Genomic DNA, 23,055 nt, shown 5'->3' on the forward strand with positions numbered 1-23,055 from the left:
TTATGTTCAGGAGGCATTAATCGGGCTGGGGCAGCAGTGCCGACGTTCCTGCGGACCCCCACGGTGATCCAGCCCCACCTGGACATGAAGCCGTTCCTACAGTTTCCTATGGAAAGCCCACCTCCTCCACACAGCATGAGTCTCTTCCACAACTTCAACACCGTAAGAGCCGACACAGACCCAGGCAAACACAATATACTGCAGTCTTTTCAATTGTCCACTACAAGCAGAACATAAACCAATTTCTACACAATTACATGGGACTATATTGCTGCACCATGCAGCTGCAGAAATACGTCTTTCAGCAGTTACATTTTATTACGTGAAAGTGGATACACAGCCTGATAGGGTTGTATGTTAGCAGGACTTCCCCAACTCACTAATACCTTATGTGCACACACTTTGCCTTGTTGCTAAAATCAAAGAGCAATAATTAAAGAGGAGTTCTGAGGTCATCCTTATAGCTGCGCACTTCAAACGATGCAGTTTGTTTGAAGTGGTGTGTACTCCGAGTGAGCAGAGAGGGATCTTCCCGCTCCCTCTTCCCTCTGGCTCTAACTAGCATCAGTCTGAGAAGGCTGCAGAGACATTCAGCATATCACCAGCTCAGCATAATGTGGAGTGTCTGCTCCTTTAGGCTCCAACGAACAATGTCAACAGCTTTCTTGTCAGCAATGTGTAAAATCATTCCTGGGCCATGTCCTCGTGTGTCATCTGGGATATTTGGCTGCAGATTGCAAAAGGGGAAACACAGCAGCGCCCTCTGACAGAATATCAACATGCGCTTTAAACATTCATGGCAATGCCGAGATACATTCTGTGCATTATTTAACATGCTTTAATAATAAAGTCATTTTAATAGTCCTGGGTGAGCAATAAAAGAAATGGAAGCATGTTCACTCCCAAACTGAACTAAGTCACATGGCCCTCTATGCAGCAGCAGATGTGAATTTATGGAAACACTGGAATTATGCAAGCACTTCTTCTGCCCTCTTGTTCCTGTTAGCAGAGCCGTTTAATCCCTCTTTCTTTACTCTGACTTACTCCCTCTGGATCCTTCATTCTCTCTCGCTCTCTTTAGTTGAGCTTTTTGTTCCATCTTTCTGCTCCCCATCCTCATCTTCTGTGAGTTAAGTATGTCTGAAGGTCCACAGGGATTCAACGGATGTTAATAGCTGTTGCAGCTGACAGCTGAGAGGCAGCACCAGAGGTGTTTTTCAGGTCTGCGGCCAGGAGAGGGAGCCATAATGAAGGATTGGAGGACACTTTGACCTTAGTATGACAGACTTGCCAACACAAACGCACATTTCACAGAAAACAACATGAGTAGTTTTCAGGGGTGGGTAGCTAGTTACATTACTCAGTTACATTTACTTGAATAACTGTTTGGAAAAATGTACTTTCAGAGTAGTTTTACAGTACCAAGCTTTTTACTTTGACTTGAGTAACACAAAGTATCGCTACTCTTACTTGAGCGATACTTATTTATTTAACCACAATACCATGAGATGCAGAGACACTTGAAGTTAATGTTAAAGTGGGCCTTCTTGTAAACACACAAGCTTTGTTGTTCTAATATTATTTTGTGTCTGCTGAGTCTTCTGAGACATTTGGAAAAATAGTAAATACTTATATATTATCCTCAGAAGTACCCTGTCCTATTCTTAGACTGTATACAATACTGTAAATATTAGTACATAGTTTTTATATTAATGAAATTTGTTTTGATTAATAAGTCCTTGTGGAGCACTTATGCAAAGTATTTTTACATGAGTAAAAATATGTTGAAGTTGTTCTATTCTTGAGCACAATTTTTGTGTACTCTACTATCTCTAGTGGCTTGTAGAGATGTTTCCAAAATTACAGTACATTACTACAGAGTATGACTTAAACATGTTTGGTTTGAATGTTTAGCAGAACACAGTTAATTGCCTGAAGCTGATCTTGCAGTACTTTTGCATTTACCAGGTGTTTTGTGAGAAGAAATTCGACAAAAAAAGAAAACTACTGATGTTTTGCTGCGGAGGAAGTCGTAGCCCTTGGCATTCCAAGACGTTTTGTATTTCTGTATTCTGTAGATGAGTACATTTCTACAGCAAGATTAGTATAGGAGATATCTGCAGGATTCTTAAACAACTTCTAAATGCTCCTCTGCAGCAGCATATGTACAATTTTAGATACAAAGATATTTTTAATGAAGAGGTTGCACTTTAGCAAAGCGAATTGTTCCCCGTTCATCTAATAGCTGGTACTTCTGTCAGTCTTTTTTTAAAATATTTGATCTGTGCTGAGTTTGTACAGCTATAATGGGACTCCACTCCACACTGCCTCATATTATTATTATAGCCTCATAGCTGAGCAGAGAAATGGCATTTCTTAAAGCCGAATACAGCCTTAATTGTCCTCTAATGGGATTTGTCCTCTAGCTGCTTGTCTCACTCAATGTGCCTGTAGACAGTGATGAGGCTGACTTTTATTGCAGCTCTAGGTTGTCCTGATGTAGACACGCACTATTTCACTTTGGGTCTGAAAACCCTCCACTCATGTTGGGCTCCTAAAGCAGAGCGATAAAATACTTGAGTTTTAAGACAAAATAATCACAGAGATTTGACTGAGGAAGAAAAATCTCCTGGAAATCACTTTATTCATTCTTCCAAAGGACTTCTCAGTGGCTTAATACCTAGTGATGCTTTCCCAGCTCTGTGAATCTCACAGTCACACAATATTCACACTGTGTGATGTGTGACAGTGTGAGTCTTGAATATTTTCATTTAACATCTTAGCTTTCAGAATGAGCAATCAAAAGACTCTTCCTTTATATCATCTCTCCACCCATATGTGGTACAAGCTCATTTTTGCAGTGTTTTCTAGCTAATGGCTAAAATTTATAATCTTTATTAAAATTTTCCAAAGGTTAAAGTATTTGCTTGCAAAACCTCTTTTATTTTTTTAAATGTATTTTTTTTTTTTTCTGTTTGTACATTTCTGTTACGTTTGTGCCCTTTTTATATATAACTGAACAAAAAACAAACAGAACCTGAAAGTGTGTTTTAACAGACACTATTGATGATATGAAATAAAAGGAATCTAAGCTGCTTCAGCTAGTACTGAATGAGTAATAATAATTAAAAAGATCATGACCAAACCCGAGCACAGGATTACGAAACAAAAAGGGAGAACAAACTCATTAACTCGTTTCACAGGAAAAACTGGTATGGAGCACAACAAATAAAAGAAATTAAATTACCAAAATAAAACAACAACTAGGCTCTTTTAAAGCTATGTTCAGGCTAAAACTCACAAAAAACACACATAAAAACATTTAGTCCAAAACAAAACTACAAAATTACTGCAAAACCAAAGTTTAGATGATCATGAGACAACTGGTCCAGGAAATACTAATCTTAAATGTATGCATATTGCAGATTTTGATATTATTTGAAGATTATGCATTGTATCTATAGTATATCTCCCAGAAGCTTTATTGATTATATGTACTTAAGCATTTATTAAATTTTTTAAATATATTTTTACAGTTGCAAAATGATTTCTAACATTTGACCGAATCACCTAAATTTGATTAAATAGGTACTTCAAGCCATGAACGTCTACAACCTGGTTAGACACAGTTTGTCTTCATTACCTTTTTCTCAACAGCATCTAAATTTCAAGCTCCACTAAAGATAATATAGATAATAAAACTACATTTTTAGTGTACCTCATCTGTCAGCCTCTTACTAAATCAAAGTGAGGCCCCTGAATTGCGAAGGTTCTTGATTACACAAAAGTTGACGAAAACAAGATTAACACTTATTGCTCTGTTTGTTGTGAAGTCAGCGTTTCCTACTTGGGATTGTGTTTTTTCAAGCTAACAAGCAAAATGTCTGAGTTTAAATGTGAAACACCCTGAAATTTGAATCCCTCTGAGTGCCAGAAATGCTTGAGTTTGCCTCGGTAGATTTCCATGAGTTTTCCTGAGCTCTCACATGTAAATAGCCAAACCAGAGCGAAAAAGAAAATTTTATTTTATGAAGATTGTTTTCGAAATACTGATAATGTGAACAAAAACTAGGAGATTCATGGACATGTTTTAAATGGCAAGTAACACACACTTTTTTCATTACGCAACAGCTAGAATTAGGGGATCAGGAAAAAAAAAAAAGATGACATCTGTGATGTGAACCCAAGGTGGAGGGGGGAGGACTGAGGCAAAGGGACAGTTAGAAACTTAATCCTAGCATTTGGCTGGATGAAGAATGCATGAAGGGAAGGAGAGCGAGTGGGAGATGCAGAGACAGAAGGGGAGGAGAAAACTGGGAAGCAGAAGAAAATACACTGAAGCGTGTCTCTGAGAGAAGTAGTTGAGTTGTACAGGAGGAGGAGGCTGAACAACAGATTCAGGCACTTGATAGGACATGTGTTGAAGAGAAGGATTTCTGGTGCAGCACCTTGAAGGGAAGCAGAAATGTTGTAAAAAAAAAAACAACAACAAAAAACAGGAAAGGTCAGAGCTGGGAATGCATCACTAGGCATTAAGTCTTGTTTTCTGAGAGTTTGTCGGCGCCGGGCGTTGACACACTACCGGCAGAGTGAATGAGTGAAGAAGGTGCACCACACACTCTCTGTCTCACACATGCTGAGACTCAAGCACTCACCTCAGAGAGCAGTACAAACACAGGAGGAATAATGCAGCTTCAAACCTCCAAAGACACAGAGGAGAAGAGGGTGAGTACCAAATATCTTTTTCTTTCAAACTTTCACCCAACTGTGCTCGGATGTTTTGGATCAATGCAAAGTGTGTGAGAGCCCATGCTTCAAAAGCTGCATGCTTCCCTTGCTGGCAGAATGGGTCTTGTGATAGTAAATAGTACATTCTTCACTGAAGAAAGCTAATTCCTTTGTTTTTGTTTTTGTCTTAGTGAGTTGATCAAATGTGCGAGGAAGTTAGAGAAGATGACAGTAAAATTCAAAGTGTAAAAGGTCTATGAGTTTTATGTTTTTGTGCCGAACTAGAAGATGATTAATTGTTGCTAAAGCTGTTTGAGTCGTGTGGGGTTGTTGATGTCTTAAAACTGGCGGTTTTGTGGCTTACCCACATCTGGCTGAGCTTTCATGAACTGGGCAAAAACATGTGCAATTTATTAACTTCCATCAGATTCCAGAAATACTACTTCCACAATTTCTCATAATTGTGTGCAAGTGGGGTTTTGGAAAATCCCTCCGCAGTGTCATCATTGTGTTCTGCTCCTATTTCATGAGAGCATGCTTTTTGGAGGGCTCTTTGGGTGAGAAAAGACGCAAGCCGCCTTCCAAACAGGCGTGTTGGCAGCTGTGTTTTTAACAGCTGAATAGAGTTGATGGATCGGAGGTGACCCACACCCAGAGAGCCGGCCTGAGCGAGCCAGGGAGAAACCCTATGATTCATGTGAGACAGGGACCGCGCCTGCTCAGCCTCATGTTCAACTCTGCTCAGGCACGAAAATAATGGGTCAGCTCATGACTTCCAGGTTGCAGAGTTCAGACTGATTTCGGTGTGAAGCTTACAAGTGCATTGTGTAGGGCGATGCTATTTCTTCAAGGGTTGCTCACACAGTTGACAGTTTTCTCTACATATCGACTCTGGTATTTGTGTGAAGTGGAAGGAATTGGTGTTGTTTTGTTTGCTTTACAATCCTACAAGCCAACTGTGTGTAAAGTCATCTGTGTAAATTCATCAGAGGTGTGGAATCATCAGAGGTTTGTTAGAAAACATTAGAGAACAAGAAGAATTGTGAAGGCACAAGAAACACAACTGACAGGTCGGGAAGAAAGTCATGAAAATCTTTAAAATATGGAAAATTATGTCACTATTTGATCCATAATTTCAAACAGAAAGATGATGACATAACTCCAAACCTCCAAAGCTATGACATGACTGCAACTAAACTGTCAGGTCAGGCAAGGATGCCATTTATGAGAGTAGCACCCAAGAGGCCCATGGTGGCTCTGGAGGAGCTGCAGATATTCGCAGCTCAGGTAGGAGAAGCTGTCAACATGACAAGCTTTAGCCCATCAGAAGTCCTGCCTCCAGTTTGCCATAAATCATGTAGAAGACACAATAGAAATGTAGAAGAAGCTGCTCTGATTAGATGAAAGCAAAGTGTGTGCAAAACAAACATCACCTTCAATCACCTACATGGTCAAGCGGCCACATCATGATGTGGTGATGCTGTTGCTTAAAAAAGGAAACGAGCTACTCAGAGCTGAGATCAGTTGAACAATTCAAAGCTACAGGCAAGAACCTCTTGGAGGCTGTGAAGGAGCTGAGACTGAGGCGGGGGTTCTCCATCCTGAAGGACAACAAGCCTAAACAGCCAACACTACAATGGAATGGTTTAGTTAAAAAATGTTCAGGTGTCTAAGTGGCCCAGTCAAAGTTCAGACACAAATATAAAATATGGAATTTGAAAATGTCTGTTCATAAGTGCTCTCTTTTAATCCATATTGAGATTGAGCTGAAAATAGACAAAGATGTCATTGTCTACACTCTTCTTTTCAAATGGAGGCTAAATACAAAACACTTTCAGACGTACATGTGAAAAAGTTTGCGAATTATGTTGTTGTTTTTTACTTGACAATTGTGCAGTGCTACGTGTTGGCTGTGCATACAAATCTTGACAAAATACATAGATGTTTGTGATTTTAATGTGATTAAAAGAAAAAAAAGGTGAAAAAGGTTTTGGAACCCTGAGCACTAGAACAAGGGAGTACCAGTATCTGAATTTATGGCCCGTATAGAGCAGAGCTTGCTTTAGTCCGTTTCTGTGGAGAGAACAAGAGGGAGTCATGGAACTCGCCTGAGAAAGCCAAATGAGATAAGAATGCGTGATGTGAGGATGTCCGGACCAGGCCTCTTTCTCTCTCTTTGTATCTTTGTCTGTCTGGACTTATTCCCAGTTTTTCTTCGGTTTATTTTTTCAATCTGTTCCGATTAATCTTCCTCCCCCTCTCTATCACTCATTCTCTCCTCCAGAAGGAGCATTTGTTGGCCTGTTCCTACCCTATTCTCATAACTATTCATTTTAAGGAGTTGGAAGTGAGAAGGTCCAAGGAAAGTCTTGTTTCAGTTTAACTCTTTAGAAAATTGATTTCACTGATTTCACTCAATGTGACTCCCACAATTGTTGAGTCATTTGTATATAAGATAAGAGTGAAATGTAAGTTGTTGTTTTTTTTTGTTTTTTTAAAGCAGTCCAATTAAATGACAAGCCGAGTTATTTGGTATTTATCAGCATCTCCAACACAGCTGATTTTCGTCAGACTTGAAACACTGATGGAGCATTCATTATCTTTTGACCTAATACTCATTAAAACACCAAACATCAAAGCAGTTCAGTTCTTCACACCACAAAGTGCAGTTTATTTTTCTCGCTTTCATAAACCCAGACACTTATTTTCATAATGTTACTCGCTTTAGCTGCGGGCTTGCTCCAGACAGTTGTCTGAGTTGGAAATCCAGACTAATGCTAACAATGATTGCTGGATAAATTCAGCTTCAAACGCAGATAAACAATTGGAATGGATCCCCTTTTAGATCAATGGAGGCAGGGTCTTTAGTGTCGGGGACAGATTTATTTAGGACAGCTTAAACGCTGACACGTTGAAGGTGCTGCTAAGCTAGTTAGTTAAATTTATACAACGCTCTTAGCACCAAACAGATGACTGGCATCCCAGCTGAAATAATTACTGCAGGGACAATGTGTTACTGAATGTGGGTCATGATGCATGTGTTTGGGTTGTAGCAACGGGCTGGATGAAAACACAGAAAAGATGTTGTAAACAGGCGTGTGTCTGCGCGTGTTATAATCTTTGCCAGCGGTCGTATTGCCTATCAAAAGTGCTCATACCTTGAAAACTGTTTATATTTTTCAGCTTCTAGAGGTTTAGCCACTAAAATAAGTGCATCACTTATTTATGAAAAAAATAATAATAATAAAATCTGAAAAGTGAAGCATTTGTATTCACCCCATTTTACTCTAAAATGCCCAAATGAAATCATGGGCATCCATCCGCCCTTCAAACTTAATGAGAAAATAGACCTTTGCATAATTTGGTCTCACTGCAGCTGCTTCTGTGAAGGCATCAGAGTGTCAGACAACATTAAAGTAACAGCATCGTGATGACCAAGGAGCACAGGAGACAGGTCTGATATTAAACTGATGGAGAAGTTTTAAATCCGACAACTGCGAAAACTCTTAACAGCTGTTTTTTGTGCACTTAATGGGTTGTTTTGAAGGAGCGGAAAGAAAAAGCCACTGGAAAAAAAAAGGCAACTACAATTCAGCTTCGTGTTGGTCTGTCGCATCAAATTCTAATTAAATATGTGGATATTTGTGTTGAGAGAAAATGTGAAAAGGTTTAAGAGTAGAATCGGTTAATTATGAAAGGCATTAATAATTGATTGCTTTTTGAAGACAAATGAAAATAGTCAAATAAAATGTACGAAAAGCAGTAGGTAAAAGTAGAAAACCTTTTTCTCACATCTGTGTTTTACTTTTTCCACTAAGTTTTCTTTATATATATAGATAGATATTCAGATTACATCAAGTGCTACTAAAACATTCCATTCAGCTGAATTACTATATGACATAGTAATTTCTTCTACTTCTACACCATTACCCCTCGGTCTTTTGACATGACAAGTTCTGACTTTTCCTCTCCATACCTACTTCAACCATTAGAGGCAGAGGTCACAGGTCACATTCATCTTTCACATGATGATGGAAGGCTGACCTATTGACTTATGGCTCTTGAACTTTAGGAGTTCAAACCTGGAAGATTTGATTACAGCTGACATTTTTTTCCCCCCCTTGTTTTTGTCTTCTCCTGTCCCAGATGGACCCCGTGCAGAAGGCTGTGATAAACCACACCTTCGGAGTGCCTCTGGTCAAGACCAAGCGGCCGGTCATCTCCTGCAACGTCTGTCAGATCCGCTTCAACTCAGAGGTAGAGGAACCTACCTCTATGAGGAACATCTATGATGTTCACAAGAACATCCCATGCCATCATATGGCATGGCATACATCCCATGCCATAACCGTATATGTCACATGGCATACATCCCATGTGACATATACGGTTGTGATAAAATGTAAATGCATTTTACAAATAGTAAGATTAAGGAGGGTGTACACTTTTACAAATTATTATGAAAATTCATGGTCCTTATCTGGTTTGCTTAATTAGGTAAATAAAACATACAATATAGAATTAAGCCTTCATTTTTTCTTACCTTTGGCACATTTAGATGTAAAAGGACTTTTTTTCAACAAAGATATCTGTCTGTAATAAGTAATGAGATAGGCATCTGTCAGGAGTTATTACAATCTTATTCAAAAATTGTATGTCAGTAAATATTTTTGCACTATTTCATAAGCAATGGAACAATCTTCACTGTGTTACATTAATGAAACCCTTTTTTTTTTTTTTTTTTTTTTTTTTTTTTTTTTTTTACATGTTTCCACTATAAGTTTTACATCTTTGGTGATAACCTACAAGTGTTTCATACTTCCTTGCCTTCACCCTAATATTTAGCTCACTCTACAGATTATTAGATTCAGGTCAGTATTCTGGGAAAACTGCTGCAAAACTTTAATATTACTTCCAATCAGAAGGAGGATGTTAGCAATCTTAAATATTCATTTTAAATCTAAATCTGCAACCGAAATAATGGTATGAATAATAATGGGCTTACCTGTAGAAAGAAACTTGCTATTTTTAAATATTTGTGAAATTCTTTAGTGAATCAAGTCTGAATCAAGCCAGGCACTTACCTCACTTAACAGAACATTAAATTGTTAAATAATAATAAACAGTATTTAGGAATGAGACCATCCAAATGACGGATAACTTGATTAATTTCAGTTACTGTTATGGTTCTACAGCCTACTAAATGAAGCTTAATGTTTGGAAAATCAGTTATGACACACTGCAACACATCTCATATTGCGTTGCGAAAGAATTTGCACCTTTTACGTTTGCACTATAATGTATTGTATTGTTTTCTCCACATGTCTCCCATTGGGTTATGCTGGACAGCTCTCTGTCTCATTATGCTGTCCCACATAGCAGATAGTGAAGCAGAGGATGTTGTGCATTTCTCTGGTCAATGTTTTGGCTCATTTGACCTCGCTGGAATTTATTTCAAGACGGCATGGAGTTAGCAGAAGCACCAATCACTGTGGCTTAAAGCACGACAGCATAAACAGCAGGAAAATATGTTGGGGACACTTCAGATAAACATTATAAACCTCACACCCCCATCACCAACCTGCATATATGACTGCCAACTGATGAATGAAGCCAAAACTGGAGGTGTGTTATGAATAGTGATGCTAAACCATCTGCTATTTTATTTTATTTATTTATTTTGTCATGTGGATAATGAGGATGGAAACATGACAACGTCAGTGCAAAATATGTTCACACTGTATAATTTAGGTGTGATTCTACTGATTCTGTGGGGGAGAATTGAGGCCCCACTGTCCAGCCGTGCACAGTACATAACATTTAGGAGTGGACCGCTGCTATATATACACTGCACATCTACAATCATGGTTTCAGTGTGGTTGGGCAGCAGCAGGGCTGTAATCTTCTCTTTGTAGACTTCTCTTGTTTCCTCATAGGCAACAGGAAGCAGTCAGACATGTTTACACAAGAAATACTTTGAGACCCACTGCTGGAGATCACGCACTGGGGCCCTTTAGTTTAGAAGTTATGGTAGATGTTGCTATAGATACAAATCTGTAAAGAAGAGACATTAATGCAGCTTCAAAACTCACATGTATGACTGCTTTAAAGTTGGTATAAAGCAACTTATTAATCAGGCAGCAAAAACTTGCATGAGAAACGATGGAAATCATGCTCCCTTCTGTTCATGTCTTAAATAATTTTATTTTTAAGTACTCATGTCATGATGGTTGAGAGATCTTTACAAGAAACTACAATGTAATGTGATTGATTCCTATATGATATTTGATTGGCTCTTTACAATCAATCCTATCTAAACTGGTTCACTTTATGACCCACTCCCACTCAATTTTCACTTATGTAATGTCTGGAAACATAGCAGGGTTCTCAACACATAGCCTAGGGGGGTTTCTGTAGCTATACAGAATACAAGTGAACTTCACTGTAGAACATAATGTGAGATAAAAACAAGAGTAGACGCTTCAGATCATCTTAACTTGTGTTCATTGTCCATTCTCTTTTCTGAAGGCAAAGACCAGCTGGGACTTCTGTGGACCACATGCATAGAACGTGAAAGTGGTTTTGTTATGACTGTGAAATTTTATCCAGAAAGTCATAATTTAAAAACTAACTTTAACAAAAAAACTGTGATATTTAATTATATAAAGAATGTTAGCGGTTTCTTCAAAGTTATTAGCTATTGTGGGAGGACCATTTGTGCCATCTTGAATCTCAACAATCTGATGAAAATAATTATGTTTCTAATCTTTTAAACTGACTTCAAATGATGAACAGTCCACTAGATTTAGAGATGAACTAACTTTAATATGGAACAATCATCATTAGGATTCAAACTTTCTGTAGACAAAAACAAAAATGTTGAGTATTTTTGAGTTTTTGTCAATTCTAGGTGTCAGTCTGGCTCATTTTTAAGAGCATGTTGTGCAGGAATACACTGACTCCTCCCTCACATGATCATTTCAACCGTGATCAAGAGTAAGAGGACAAACTGCGGTACATCTGCAAAGTAATACTTTGTTACTGTGATGCGTTGTTTGTTTTCTCTCTAAGCTGGAGAAGAACAAACCTTATTGAAAAAAATCAGCTCTCTGCCCAAAATGTTTTGCTCCTGAAAAGAGCCAAGTGTTACAGCAAACCTGACTTTCAATTATAGAACAAATTTTTGTCAGCTTTCCCTCGACACGACCCCTGACTCCCTCACTCCCACCTGGCATTAGCTTTTCTCTCCACTCTTCCTGTTTTTCGCTTCCTGTTTGAGCAACCTTCGCCCCGTCTTTCTATTTTCCTCCCTCTCTCCACACTGCATTATTTACAGTGTGGAAAACCCTAAAATTGCCTGCCACTACTTATTATAAGATGCATTCGTCAAGGGCATGGATTAGCGTCTAGCTCCAGCAGCAGCTTTGCATCTTGGGAAACTGGTAGAGAGAGAGTAGAAGAGAAGGACAGGAGAAGGAGATGGGAGGGGAGAGTGGGGGGTTTGTTCCCTGTTGTGTGAGCGCTGTTTGGTGGTGTGAGGTGCTAAATGCTGGGTAATGCAGAATAACCTTGGTGGCATGCTGCAATAGTGACATCACAGTCTCTGAGGAGCTGCATTGGCTGACGTCACAGTTGCTGCAGCAGAAACAGGCTGATGTACATCCCTTATATTTGTCCTTGTCTCCTCACTGCGTCTCTTCTTTTCTCATTTGTTCAATGTTTCCAATCATTTTCCCCGTCTTTGTCTTGTGCCAAGCTCAGTAGCCACACTTCAACATCTCCAGATAATCCTGTTGTTTAGACTTTATTATAATGAACAGCAGCATTCACTTATCCGGGATACTTTTTTCTGTTATTTGATGTCTGTTTTAGTAAAGTTCTATGCAAGAGTGGAGGTGAAGTTTTACACTGTTTCTGCATTATATGACACTTAGATCTCTTGCAGCCGATAAGATGCTGATAGTAGAGGATAAGATGGCATTTGTAAACTTCCCTATCTCCTTATATTCCCTTTTTTCTCTGAGTCATCACTTTGCAGGCTCCATAACTTTTTCCACCTTAAGCTGCAGGCTTTGCCAAAGTGCTTCAGCATGTTCATTTTGACAGGGAGTAGTTAAAATCTGAATTTACAGGAAGCATGTGTTGCTCCAAAAACTGCTGCAGAGGTTCAGAAGGGCAATTTTAGGATTTTGGAGGAGATTTTGTCAAAACATAAAAAGCAGTTATTTCACCTGTTAAGATTGCAGGTGTTTGTATCTTTTCCCACCTGTAATGTGACATGCACCTTGTTCAAATCAATTGAGAAAAAATGTAGATAATTAAAAAAAAAACCATAACTCTGTTCGAATGAGCAAGCACACCTTTAAAGCTGATCCTTTGCTGAACCTTTCGTTTTAGAAACAGCAGTCAGTATTTTCTCACCATTTGCTGCAAAACTGCTCCAAAACATGAATTTTTAATTAACTGGTTATAAAATTTTAACAGAACTTGTGGCCTATCCCTTTACAGTTCAACCTGACAGCTCCCGTCTGAGATGCTGTAACACATGAAGCTAACATAAACAACCAGACTTGGTAACATTACTCATCACCCCCTGCCTGCTTTTACCAAGCCAGGCTATCTCCACACTTGAGCCTGTTATCAGCTTGATGTCCTAAGTGTCAGTCTAAGCATTTCAGCGCTCATCGCAGCTGTCAGCTGCTCATCGAGATCAAATCCCTCACTGGCAACTATAAGTAATCCAGCCTCCTGAATCAATACAGACATTGTTGGGCTCTCAGGGAAAATTAACTGGTCAGACCAGCTTCCTTAATGGCGAATCAGTTCACTTAACGTACTTGGGGAGTCAAATGCAGAACCGGCATGAGCACCAAATATATATATATATATATATAGCGAGGAGCCTGTTTGTGCTTTTCACTGAATAAGATAAGTACGAATTGATACACAGCAAATAGGTTTACACACATTTGACTTGTGCATTATTAGACTATGTGTTGTAGTTTGTGTGCGTTTTGAGGTGATTTCTGTTTTGTTTTACTGTCACCATGTTGTATATTTAGACTTTAGGTGACAGCTCTGCACATAAACTGCATCCCACCCAGCATGTTGTTCCTGACTCACATACCTCTATATAGTAACACTGTGGCTAGAGACAGACGGTCTTAATGTCTGTGTAATCTCCTGACAATTGACTCTCTGAACAAACACATTAGCTGCTACGTAGTCTGTCATCAAGAGATCATCTTTACTAGCTTCTGGAAATGATCTGTGTGCCATTTTGTTCAAGCCAGGATTTACGGCTGCAGGATATCAGGATAAAATTACATTGCAATATTATTGTTTAATATTGTGACGATGATATTTCAATTATATTTATTTTGTTTTCCTCCATCGTTTTGTCACTAAAACCAATTTCACGTTTGAGCATAATAGACAGTGAATGTGGAAAGATTTACACTGTTTTGACAAACATATTGAGTCATTCATTGAATGAATTCAGCCCAGATCTTAAGCACATACAACTTTTGAGATTAGAGCATGAACAGTAAACCAGGTCTTCTCATCCAACATCAATGTCTGATCTCACAAATATACTACTGGAAGGGTGGTAAAAATATACATGATTTCAATCCTAAGTCTTGTGTAAATGTATACCAGAAATAAAAAAATAGTAATTTAAGAATCATGGGGCATGATCAAGAGGCGGTGTATGATTCTAAAACATAGCGATTCAAATCATCTGTAAAGTGAAATCCGATAAAATTTAATCCCCCAAAATTTAAAGTAGCTGCTGAGGGTTCCAAATTTGTTATAATCTCAAATCAAAGTGCATCTAGGCAGGTCCTCTGCTGGGAGTAATTACAGCAAAAACTCCACCATATACATACATGTGGTAGCTACCTCCACATTACAGCAAAACAAAATCATTCAAAAGGTAGTTAAATTATTATCTTACTTTCTTTCATTCACTAAACAAGTCGTCCAATCTGAAAAAGTAAGTAGCTCTTACAGTTAAAAAAAAAATCTCTTATTTATTGACTTGGTTCATAAAGTGCATCTAGAAGGTAAAAAAAAAACCTAACAATAACGATACCACTTAAAGAGCCACAGATGAAGCATATTTTCCCTGGCCAGCATGTTCTCTTTCTCTGTGTAAGTACTACTCCATACAATCTCATCTGCTACAACAACTCCTTCGTTGTTTGCATTCCAAATATGTCTTAAAATATGTGGCAGGTTTAATAAAAACATCTGCCACCACGTCTGCTGTTGGACATTACTCAGTGGTATTCTTGCCAAAGAAAAAGTCCAGAACAAATTAAATAAAATGTACACTTGACATGTTTACATTTCATACTGTATACTGAGTTCTTTAATGAAGTGTTCCTTCTTTCCATCCTTTCAACAACTGTATGAAACACAAACTCTCCTGTGTAGTTGCTGCCGGCGGGGAATTCTGCTCCCATACTGGTAAAACTAAACCTCGCTGTTATTGAGTTTGCATTCCAACTTCATAGCCTCTCTCTGAATCTGTTGTTTTTGTCACTTATTCAATTGTACTTTTTTTTCCTTTTCAGCAGTCTTCAGCTCTGACATCAGAGCTCTAGCTCAGACCTGACTGACACACATCTTTTCCTGTTGAAATTATCATCAGTCCTCTCTCAATCCGTCCAAATCTTACATTCAACAAACGCTTTAGCTGTGAACTCACGGGCCTGTGTTTTAGGAAACCAACTGCAGCATGATTAGCTGTTTCATCATAAGCAGCACAGATCCTCTCATCACACTTTGAGTCATGCTTTCTCTGGACCTGTCTGTCTGCACAGCACACTGATCCTGATCCTTTCATCTTTGAAATATCAGGTCTGCTTTACTACATCAGGGCTGCTCAACATGTGTGCTAGAACATCTGTAAATTATTGCAGCAATCTTTACGCAGTATGTCCACAAATCTCTGTCTGCCAACAGACACCTTTCTATTTCAAAGTTCTGTTTGTTACTGATGGGCTCAGAGAGGTGCTAATGTGTCATGCCTTTGAGCGTTTCTGCACAGCAGTGACAGAAACACTGAACTTGGTGCTGTGTCTGATGTAATCCCCACAGAAATAGCAGCAACTATAACTTTTTAACTTTTGAAATGCGAACAAATATAAAACTTCAGCTCTCTCCAGCAAGTATCAGAGTCTACCTTAATCCATTCTTCTGCCTCTACAAAGCTATTCAAATCAGTTGCAAGCAATGGAATATTGTAGAAATAATATGACAAGATAATTTCCTAAAATGTTTTCTTTCCACATTGAAAAAATTCAAAACAAAAGAAAAAAATACAGCTGCTTTTTTCAATCATTGTGGAGGCACTGCAGGTGCACATTATTTTTTCAAATTACCAAAACACTTCTATCAAAACTGGTTTCAGGTGTTAAACCTGATTAGAAACAGATCAGCGTCCTTGAGCTTTCTACTACACCTCTTCCTCTAACAATGAGAGATCTTACACCACTTGTTGTTACTCTAGTGAACTCTAAATGACATAGTATTCAAATGTTGTTCTTATTCTCTTCTAGAAAAACAACATTGTGAGGTTGACAATCTCTTTTTACCTCAATAAAACTATGCTGTTTTATGTTAATATTAAAAATTCATAACCAATCGAAACTTTGGGTTGATAAACTCTATCTGTCCTTATATACAATCAAAGTATCCTTGCATCATTTTATCTTATCTTCCTTGTAATCTGCCTCCTCCTGAAGCTTCCTGTCTGCCTATAGACTTCTAAATAGAGTAATTAAAGTGGCAGCAAATGGCCATGGTTTCAACAGCAAGCATGACAGAGAATCTAATCCTACCTGAACTCAACTTGTTGTTAGTGGTGTATTCTTTCAACATACAAACTTGCATTCCTTTTTGTCTCACAGAGCCAGGCGGAGGCCCATTACAAGGGGAACCGCCATGCCAGGAGAGTTAAAGGCATTGAAACGTCCAAGAGTCGCCCCCAGGAGGGGGACAAGCCTCATGCCCTGACCCAGACCTCATCCCCGTCTCCACTTGGAGCCCCTGGCATTTCCCAGGATTGTGATAGTGGGAAAGCAGGTGAGAGAGCAGAAGATGTTACCAGACGTAGAAAGTGCCTGTGTGATCCTCTAATTGCAAACACAATCATCTTGCTCCACACAGGAATGTTCAGGGATTGGCGTTCACGTTATGCATGATGGGAAATATGCAAGAATAACAAAGTATTTTAATCACAGTGGCTTTGCAGTAACTTGCTGAAAAAAAAAATGAAGTTTTTTATGCTGTTGCATTTGGCTGCAGAAACACCACCTCACAAAGCCTGCTGAAAACAGATTAGTATACAGTAAAATATTTTTCTGATTCACAGTTAAGCCCAGTTTCAGTAAATCAAACTGAGCTTGAGAGTCAAGCCAACAAATTATTACAAGCTGCCTGGATTCACACACCTTGGATATTTTTCTTACCTTTTGTCACATTCCAACCACAGACGTCAATGTATTTATTTGGCTTTTCGTGTGATAGACCAGCACAAGGTAGTTCTATAACTTTGCAGTGGTAGGAAATTGATACATGATTTTCAATTATTTTTTTTACAAAAAAAATGTACATATAAAAAGCATTTGTGATCACACCTTTTACTCTCATACCCCCTGAATTAAATCCAGTTCAACCAACTGCCTATAATCATCGACTTAGCGAACAGAGTCCAACTGAGTAAGCATTTATTTCTACAACACAAACTTTATTTATGTTTACAGACACTCTGCATTCAGTCAGACTGAGTTGAGGCTCAGAATGGCAGTAATTTCAGACCTAGTAGATAAACCCCAAAGGATTTGCAGTTATGACTCCAGTGAAAGATTAACATCAATGTATAATACACATCGTATCATTTTCCTTCCACTGCAAAATTACGCAATACTTTTACATAAAATCCCAATAAAATACATTGAAGTAGTTAGATATAACATGACAATATGTGGAAAGGTCGAAGGGGGAGTGATTACTTTTTCAAGGTGGTGTATCACTCCTAAATGACCTTCTGGAAGGCATTATGTAATTTGTTGCTGAATCAGAATAGAACATGGCTTATTAGTTTAAACATGGTGGTAATAGGTGCTAATACTGATTGATTATAAATAAAGATGAGACTAATATTAAACATGGACGCCACAGAGTCATAAAGGACGGTGACAGCAGCTGATCTGACTTTAATGAGACTTTATTTACTTTTGGACAGATGATTAATGGTTAGAAGGGACAGTGCATGCTCATTTCTTAGCAGAACATTTCTAGCTTTCCCCCTGCTTCCTTAGTCTTAGCTCTCCTTCCCTTCTTATTATTTCAAGAGATAATTCACAGTACTGTCTGCATTTATCTCATCTTCTTTTGTGTTGTCAAGTTTTCCGCTCTGTCTGTGTCGCAGACAGTTTGGATCAAACACCAGGCATTGAATAGACCTGCCACGTTTCACTGACATTTACAAAGGTTTCTGTAGCTGACTGTTTACAGGACATTTTCAGGGTACTGATGTGGGACCTCAGTGCAAACATTCAAATGAAAAAAATAAGAAAAGAAACTCCTGTTTGATAAAATCACCAGAGTAAACATCTTAGCATTTCCCTGCCTTTTCCTTGGCACTTTTTTTTATTCTAGCTTGTCCCAGAAAAATTGTAGCTCCTGTTCTTTTTAGTCTTTTTCCCCCTCAGGGATTTATGGGCTCAACCTCTTAAATCAGTCCCCATTACTGAGATTTTCTGAGACAAAAAACAACTGAACGAGAGACCAAAACAAAGCCTGCCATGATGGAGATCCGAAAGTAGAAACATGTGAAAGAATGCCTTTTTCCATCCAAGCCTTTTTCTCGTGACCCTGGAACCTTGCCTCTTCCTGATTGTGCAGCATGCATGCTGGGTTTTGTGTGTGTGTGTCTTCAGATTGATCTTCAGTTCAGTGGTGGCTAGACAGATCACTGGGAGCATGCAGCTGTGCCCTTCCTCAACTGGGAAAGCATTGTCTGGGGACAGACAGACACTGTGATGTGGGACGTGGAGCCCACTCTGGGACAGACGCAGGAGGTTATAGCCATAAAGTTGTGTAAACATAAATAAACAATACGGTTAAGCAAATTATTCAGATAGAAGAGTAACGTTCCCACAGAGGCTTAACTGCCTTTGTTTTTGACCTTGATTATTTTTGCTGTAGAAGATCTTTTTGTTTATATCTGTTTGACTTTAGAGAGAAACAGATGTAAAGCAGTAATGGCCTGGGCTACCATGTCTACACCGACCTTCATTTTATGTGCGCCATCATTTTTCATTAATACATCAAATGCAGTCAGAAGTGACGACCGCGAACATGACATTTGGGGACCTTGCTGAGGGCTGAAGCTGCGAGAGGTTATGATCTGAATGCTGTCACCCGCTCAACAGTACAGTTCACAGAGGGAGTTTTACATCCCTCAGAGGCTTTGTGGTTGTTGTTGTCCCTAAAGAGGAGGCTCTTGGCTTTGAAGGATTTGGACTGGTGAGAAGAGGTTTTGGCGAGGCCTGCAGTAGAGAGCATGGCAGCTGTTACACTACTGGAGAGAAACTCTGCTCTGCCGGCCGCCCCCTTCCTGCTTCGCCTTTCCTCTTTATCATTCTACAGTCTGACACTCCTACTTTAATGAAGGACCACGTTAAAACCACCCTCATATTACAGCACACAAACACTCACACACACCCAAGGTCAGTTAAACAGATGACTTTCATGTGATGGCTTGGGTTGCACAGTGGGGACCTGACAGTAGAATTGGGTTACGCAGAGCTGATAGTCTTTCATGCTCTGTTTGTTGAGCCAAAGTCTGTTTATATGTGTTTTGTTTCAGCAGGAGTTTCTTGGGTCAAATCTGTCTGAGACAGTTGCACCTAATAAAACAAGATGCATGTTAGTTGCTAGCTGGAATGTCTTGTTGCATTCCAGCAACAAGACATTAAGAGCAAATTAAGAGCAAACTGGGAAAATGCACCCGGATGCATTATGGATGCAAGTCTGGCATTGAGTTCCATAGATCTTTAATAATTAATAATGGTTGCCGAATCCACAGTCACCTGCTTGACAGGTAAATTTGCACTGCATGTCTATTAATACATCCTGCAATTTTTCTCATTTTCTTCATGTTGTAATCATGAACTTTAATGCATTTCTTTAAAGTTTTATAAAACAGTTCAGTACAAAGCAGTGCATAGTTTGTAAGGGGAAAGGAATGTAAAATGCTGTTTTGTTTATTTAAACTTTAAAAAATCTGAAAAGTGTACAATGCATTTATATTTACACTGGATACACTGATGTTCACTTCAGCTGCTACTCTAAACATGGATTTCAATAAAGAGGAATGGCCTTTGACTGGACCATTCCAACACATAAATGTACTTTGAGCTGAACCATCCAACTGTTATACTGGTTTTATGTTTATGATGACTATTTTGCTGGAAGTTTCAAGCGTTTTGCAGCTTCTATCATGTTCCTTCCCAATAACGCTATGTACTGGCAAGCAGGTAATGTTTTGCATGCAGGCCAGAAAGTTTAAATTTGCTCATCTGACCTGCATGATTCTTCCACCACTAACTTTCAAGATGGCAACAGTGTAGTCAGCTGCACATCATTTGGATCGACATTAAAAAGCTCAATTCTGATGCCATTTAACCAGAACTCATTCTTTACATGTTTGCATATTCTGTAGCCGGAATGGCTTGTGAAAAACTGCGAACAGAACTTCTCATTGCTTTCTTCACGCCACTCTATAAATGTCAGTGAGAGCTGTCCTGTCGACAAAGTCTTCGATCTTGGCTCGCGGTCTCTGTAGCTTCTTTAGCGTTAACATGAGTCTCTTGGCTGCTTTTTTTTTTATTAATGCTCTGCTTGCCTGGTCTCAGTTTCTGTTGACGGACCTTGACTTTGGAGGCTTGGTGTTGTGTTATAAAGATGGAGTGAACATTTCTCTGTGACAGTTTGGGATGATGTTCATAACCAAATCCTGCTCTGAGCGTTTCCATGTCCAACAGCTGATTGTTTACTGATGTTCTCTAACAAACATTTGAGGCCTACACATAACAGCCACATTTATGAGATACAATCACAGAAAGTTGGACTCTATACACTAATTTGGTTACTCAGTTCAACCAACCGCACAGTATTTAATTTATCACAAAAAAATCCCAATATTTTTAACAAATAAGAATTATTTCAAGGGACAACTTTGCTGCCATCCTCTTTATATTCTCTCAGTATTTTCTGACATAAGGCGATGCAGTATGTTTACTCTCATTAATTATGCATCACTACTTTATGTCTCCTCTTTCCACAGGATTTATTACCACACGATCTCTCATTTAACACTTGCAAAATATACATCAATTACAAATAAATTGTCAGCCCCAATATTATTTGCAATCATACATTTTTTCCTCAACATTTCCTGTAGTTCAGAACAGATTTTAACACGTACTCTGTATGCAACCTTCGTCTGTTGACAACAAATGGTTGTGTGGAATTTGTTTGCATTCAATGAGATGCTTTGGTCAACAAATCCTTTTCCTCCTGGGTCCATCCAATAGGTTGCTTTAATTTCCCAAAGTGGATTAAGGCCAGCATAGACTCACCAGGGTAAGTGTAAAGCATCTGGATTGAATTATCTCCCCCTCATGACCTCTCCCCCAATAATAGGAACTTCCTATGCTTGGCCATGAGGGAGCCTCTTTGTAAATGATTAAGTAGACTTACAGAACATCCACAGTTGTAGGAGAGTCTAGCACAAACTCTAGCACAAAGATTGTGTGAAAGAAAAACATTCCTTTTGGAGTCTACAGCTTAATATTAATATATCAAACAAAACGGTTTAACTTCACATGATATATGACCATTTTATATAGAATTTCATGAAAAGTGTTCTTTGATTGCTTTAACTGTTGCAGAATGATTGTTTTTTTTTGCCCTCGGTGTTGAAAAGCTGGAAAGTGAAGCTGTTTTATTGTAAATATTAATACAGGCCCTGTAGGGTGTATCTAATTAGTGCATGAGGAGAAACAGAGAGATGTTTGTCTGCAATCTCAGACTTGGATTCTAAAATTATTCCTAATTATTTGGCAACACACTCATGTTTTTTCCTGACTGATTTTGAACCAAAACATATGTTGTGCAGGGTTTGCGTGTTCTGTTAAACAACTAATAATACTGAATTTCTTAGTGGACTTCTCAATGTCACATGAGAAGCCAAAGCAGAAAATAGATATATATATATTTTTTATTCCTTTTGAATACACATATGTTGAACAAATGTTCATTGCAGTCCTGCAACTGGAAACCAGTATGGAACAAAGGAATTTTGATTTTGGGAAGCAGTGGACAGAAACAAACTTAAAGAGCTTGACTGAAGACAGCTGAAAGGGGAACACTAACCAAAAAGCACCAATTACAATATAATCACATAAGCCTATAGATGAAATAAACATATCAGCTATCATTGTGGTATGTCTGTCACAAAAGGCAATGCTGTATGAGAACACACAGATGTGAATTAGGCATTTAAAGCAAACGATGCCTACTTTCCAGAAATGTTGTACAACATCTCTTTAGTTTTACATGCATGGGAGGCTTTCTGGTGCCGATCATCAGATTGGTTTCTGTAGAGTTTGGGTTCGGGCCACACAGTCTCTGCTTTTGAGCGCGTATGAATACCCCACCCAAATGCAGGGGGGATATTTTTTCAGCACTCTCTATTTAGTGAATACCGATGGTCTTGATTGTGGGAGTAGCTGACCAGAAACACATGTGTGGAAATGTATACAGCTATTCTGCTTACTGGTGTCCCTGGTAAAAAATGCCTTCAAATACATTAACCTGCTTTTGCAGCCCTTTAATCTGACATTTATACTTTGCGTAAAACCCAACCCTTAATTTAAGTGCTTTTATTCAACAAGGGGAAATGATTTAATCCTAAGAAATCATAGTTGTATAATATCACCAGTGTCACAGTCATTGGCACCTGGTTGGAGCTAGAAGGATATATGACCATTCATCTTTGCTTTTTCTCAAGAGTTCTTGTTGTTCTTATTTTCTTTTTTCTTCAGCTCACCCACAGGTTTTCTTTAATTTTAGGTCTGGTAGAAGGTGTAGTTTGTGTCAGGTGAAGCATTTCTATGTTGATTTGACCAGATGTTTTGGATCATCGTCCCAATAAAGACCACAGTGGTGACCCATTTTCAATTTTCCATTGTCTAGGTTATGTCATACCGCAAGGGACACAGGAATTAGAAGTTCCTGGACAGTCTT

At 38.7% G+C, this 23,055-nt stretch overlaps 1 protein-coding gene across 2 annotated transcripts in view; it reads left to right on the top strand.

Annotated features, from left to right (window-relative positions):
• znf385a (zinc finger protein 385A) overlaps positions 1-23,055 on the top strand; it is a 73,573-nt gene that overhangs the window by 39,246 nt on the left and 11,272 nt on the right. Inside the window, exons 2-4 of one of the 2 annotated variants that reach the window (XM_032574328.1) lie at positions 11-162; positions 8,875-8,985; positions 16,647-16,821. In XM_032574328.1, the coding sequence (XP_032430219.1) occupies positions 11-162; positions 8,875-8,985; positions 16,647-16,821 (438 nt within the window). Of the gene's footprint in view, positions 1-10; positions 163-4,260; positions 4,726-8,874; positions 8,986-16,646; positions 16,822-23,055 lie in introns of those variants that run through there. The other variant, XM_032574337.1, reaches the window with a different exon arrangement.

The sequence above is a fragment of the Xiphophorus hellerii genome, chromosome 1 (assembly GCF_003331165.1).
Source record: "Xiphophorus hellerii strain 12219 chromosome 1, Xiphophorus_hellerii-4.1, whole genome shotgun sequence".
NCBI classification, from domain to species: domain Eukaryota; kingdom Metazoa; phylum Chordata; class Actinopteri; order Cyprinodontiformes; family Poeciliidae; genus Xiphophorus; species Xiphophorus hellerii.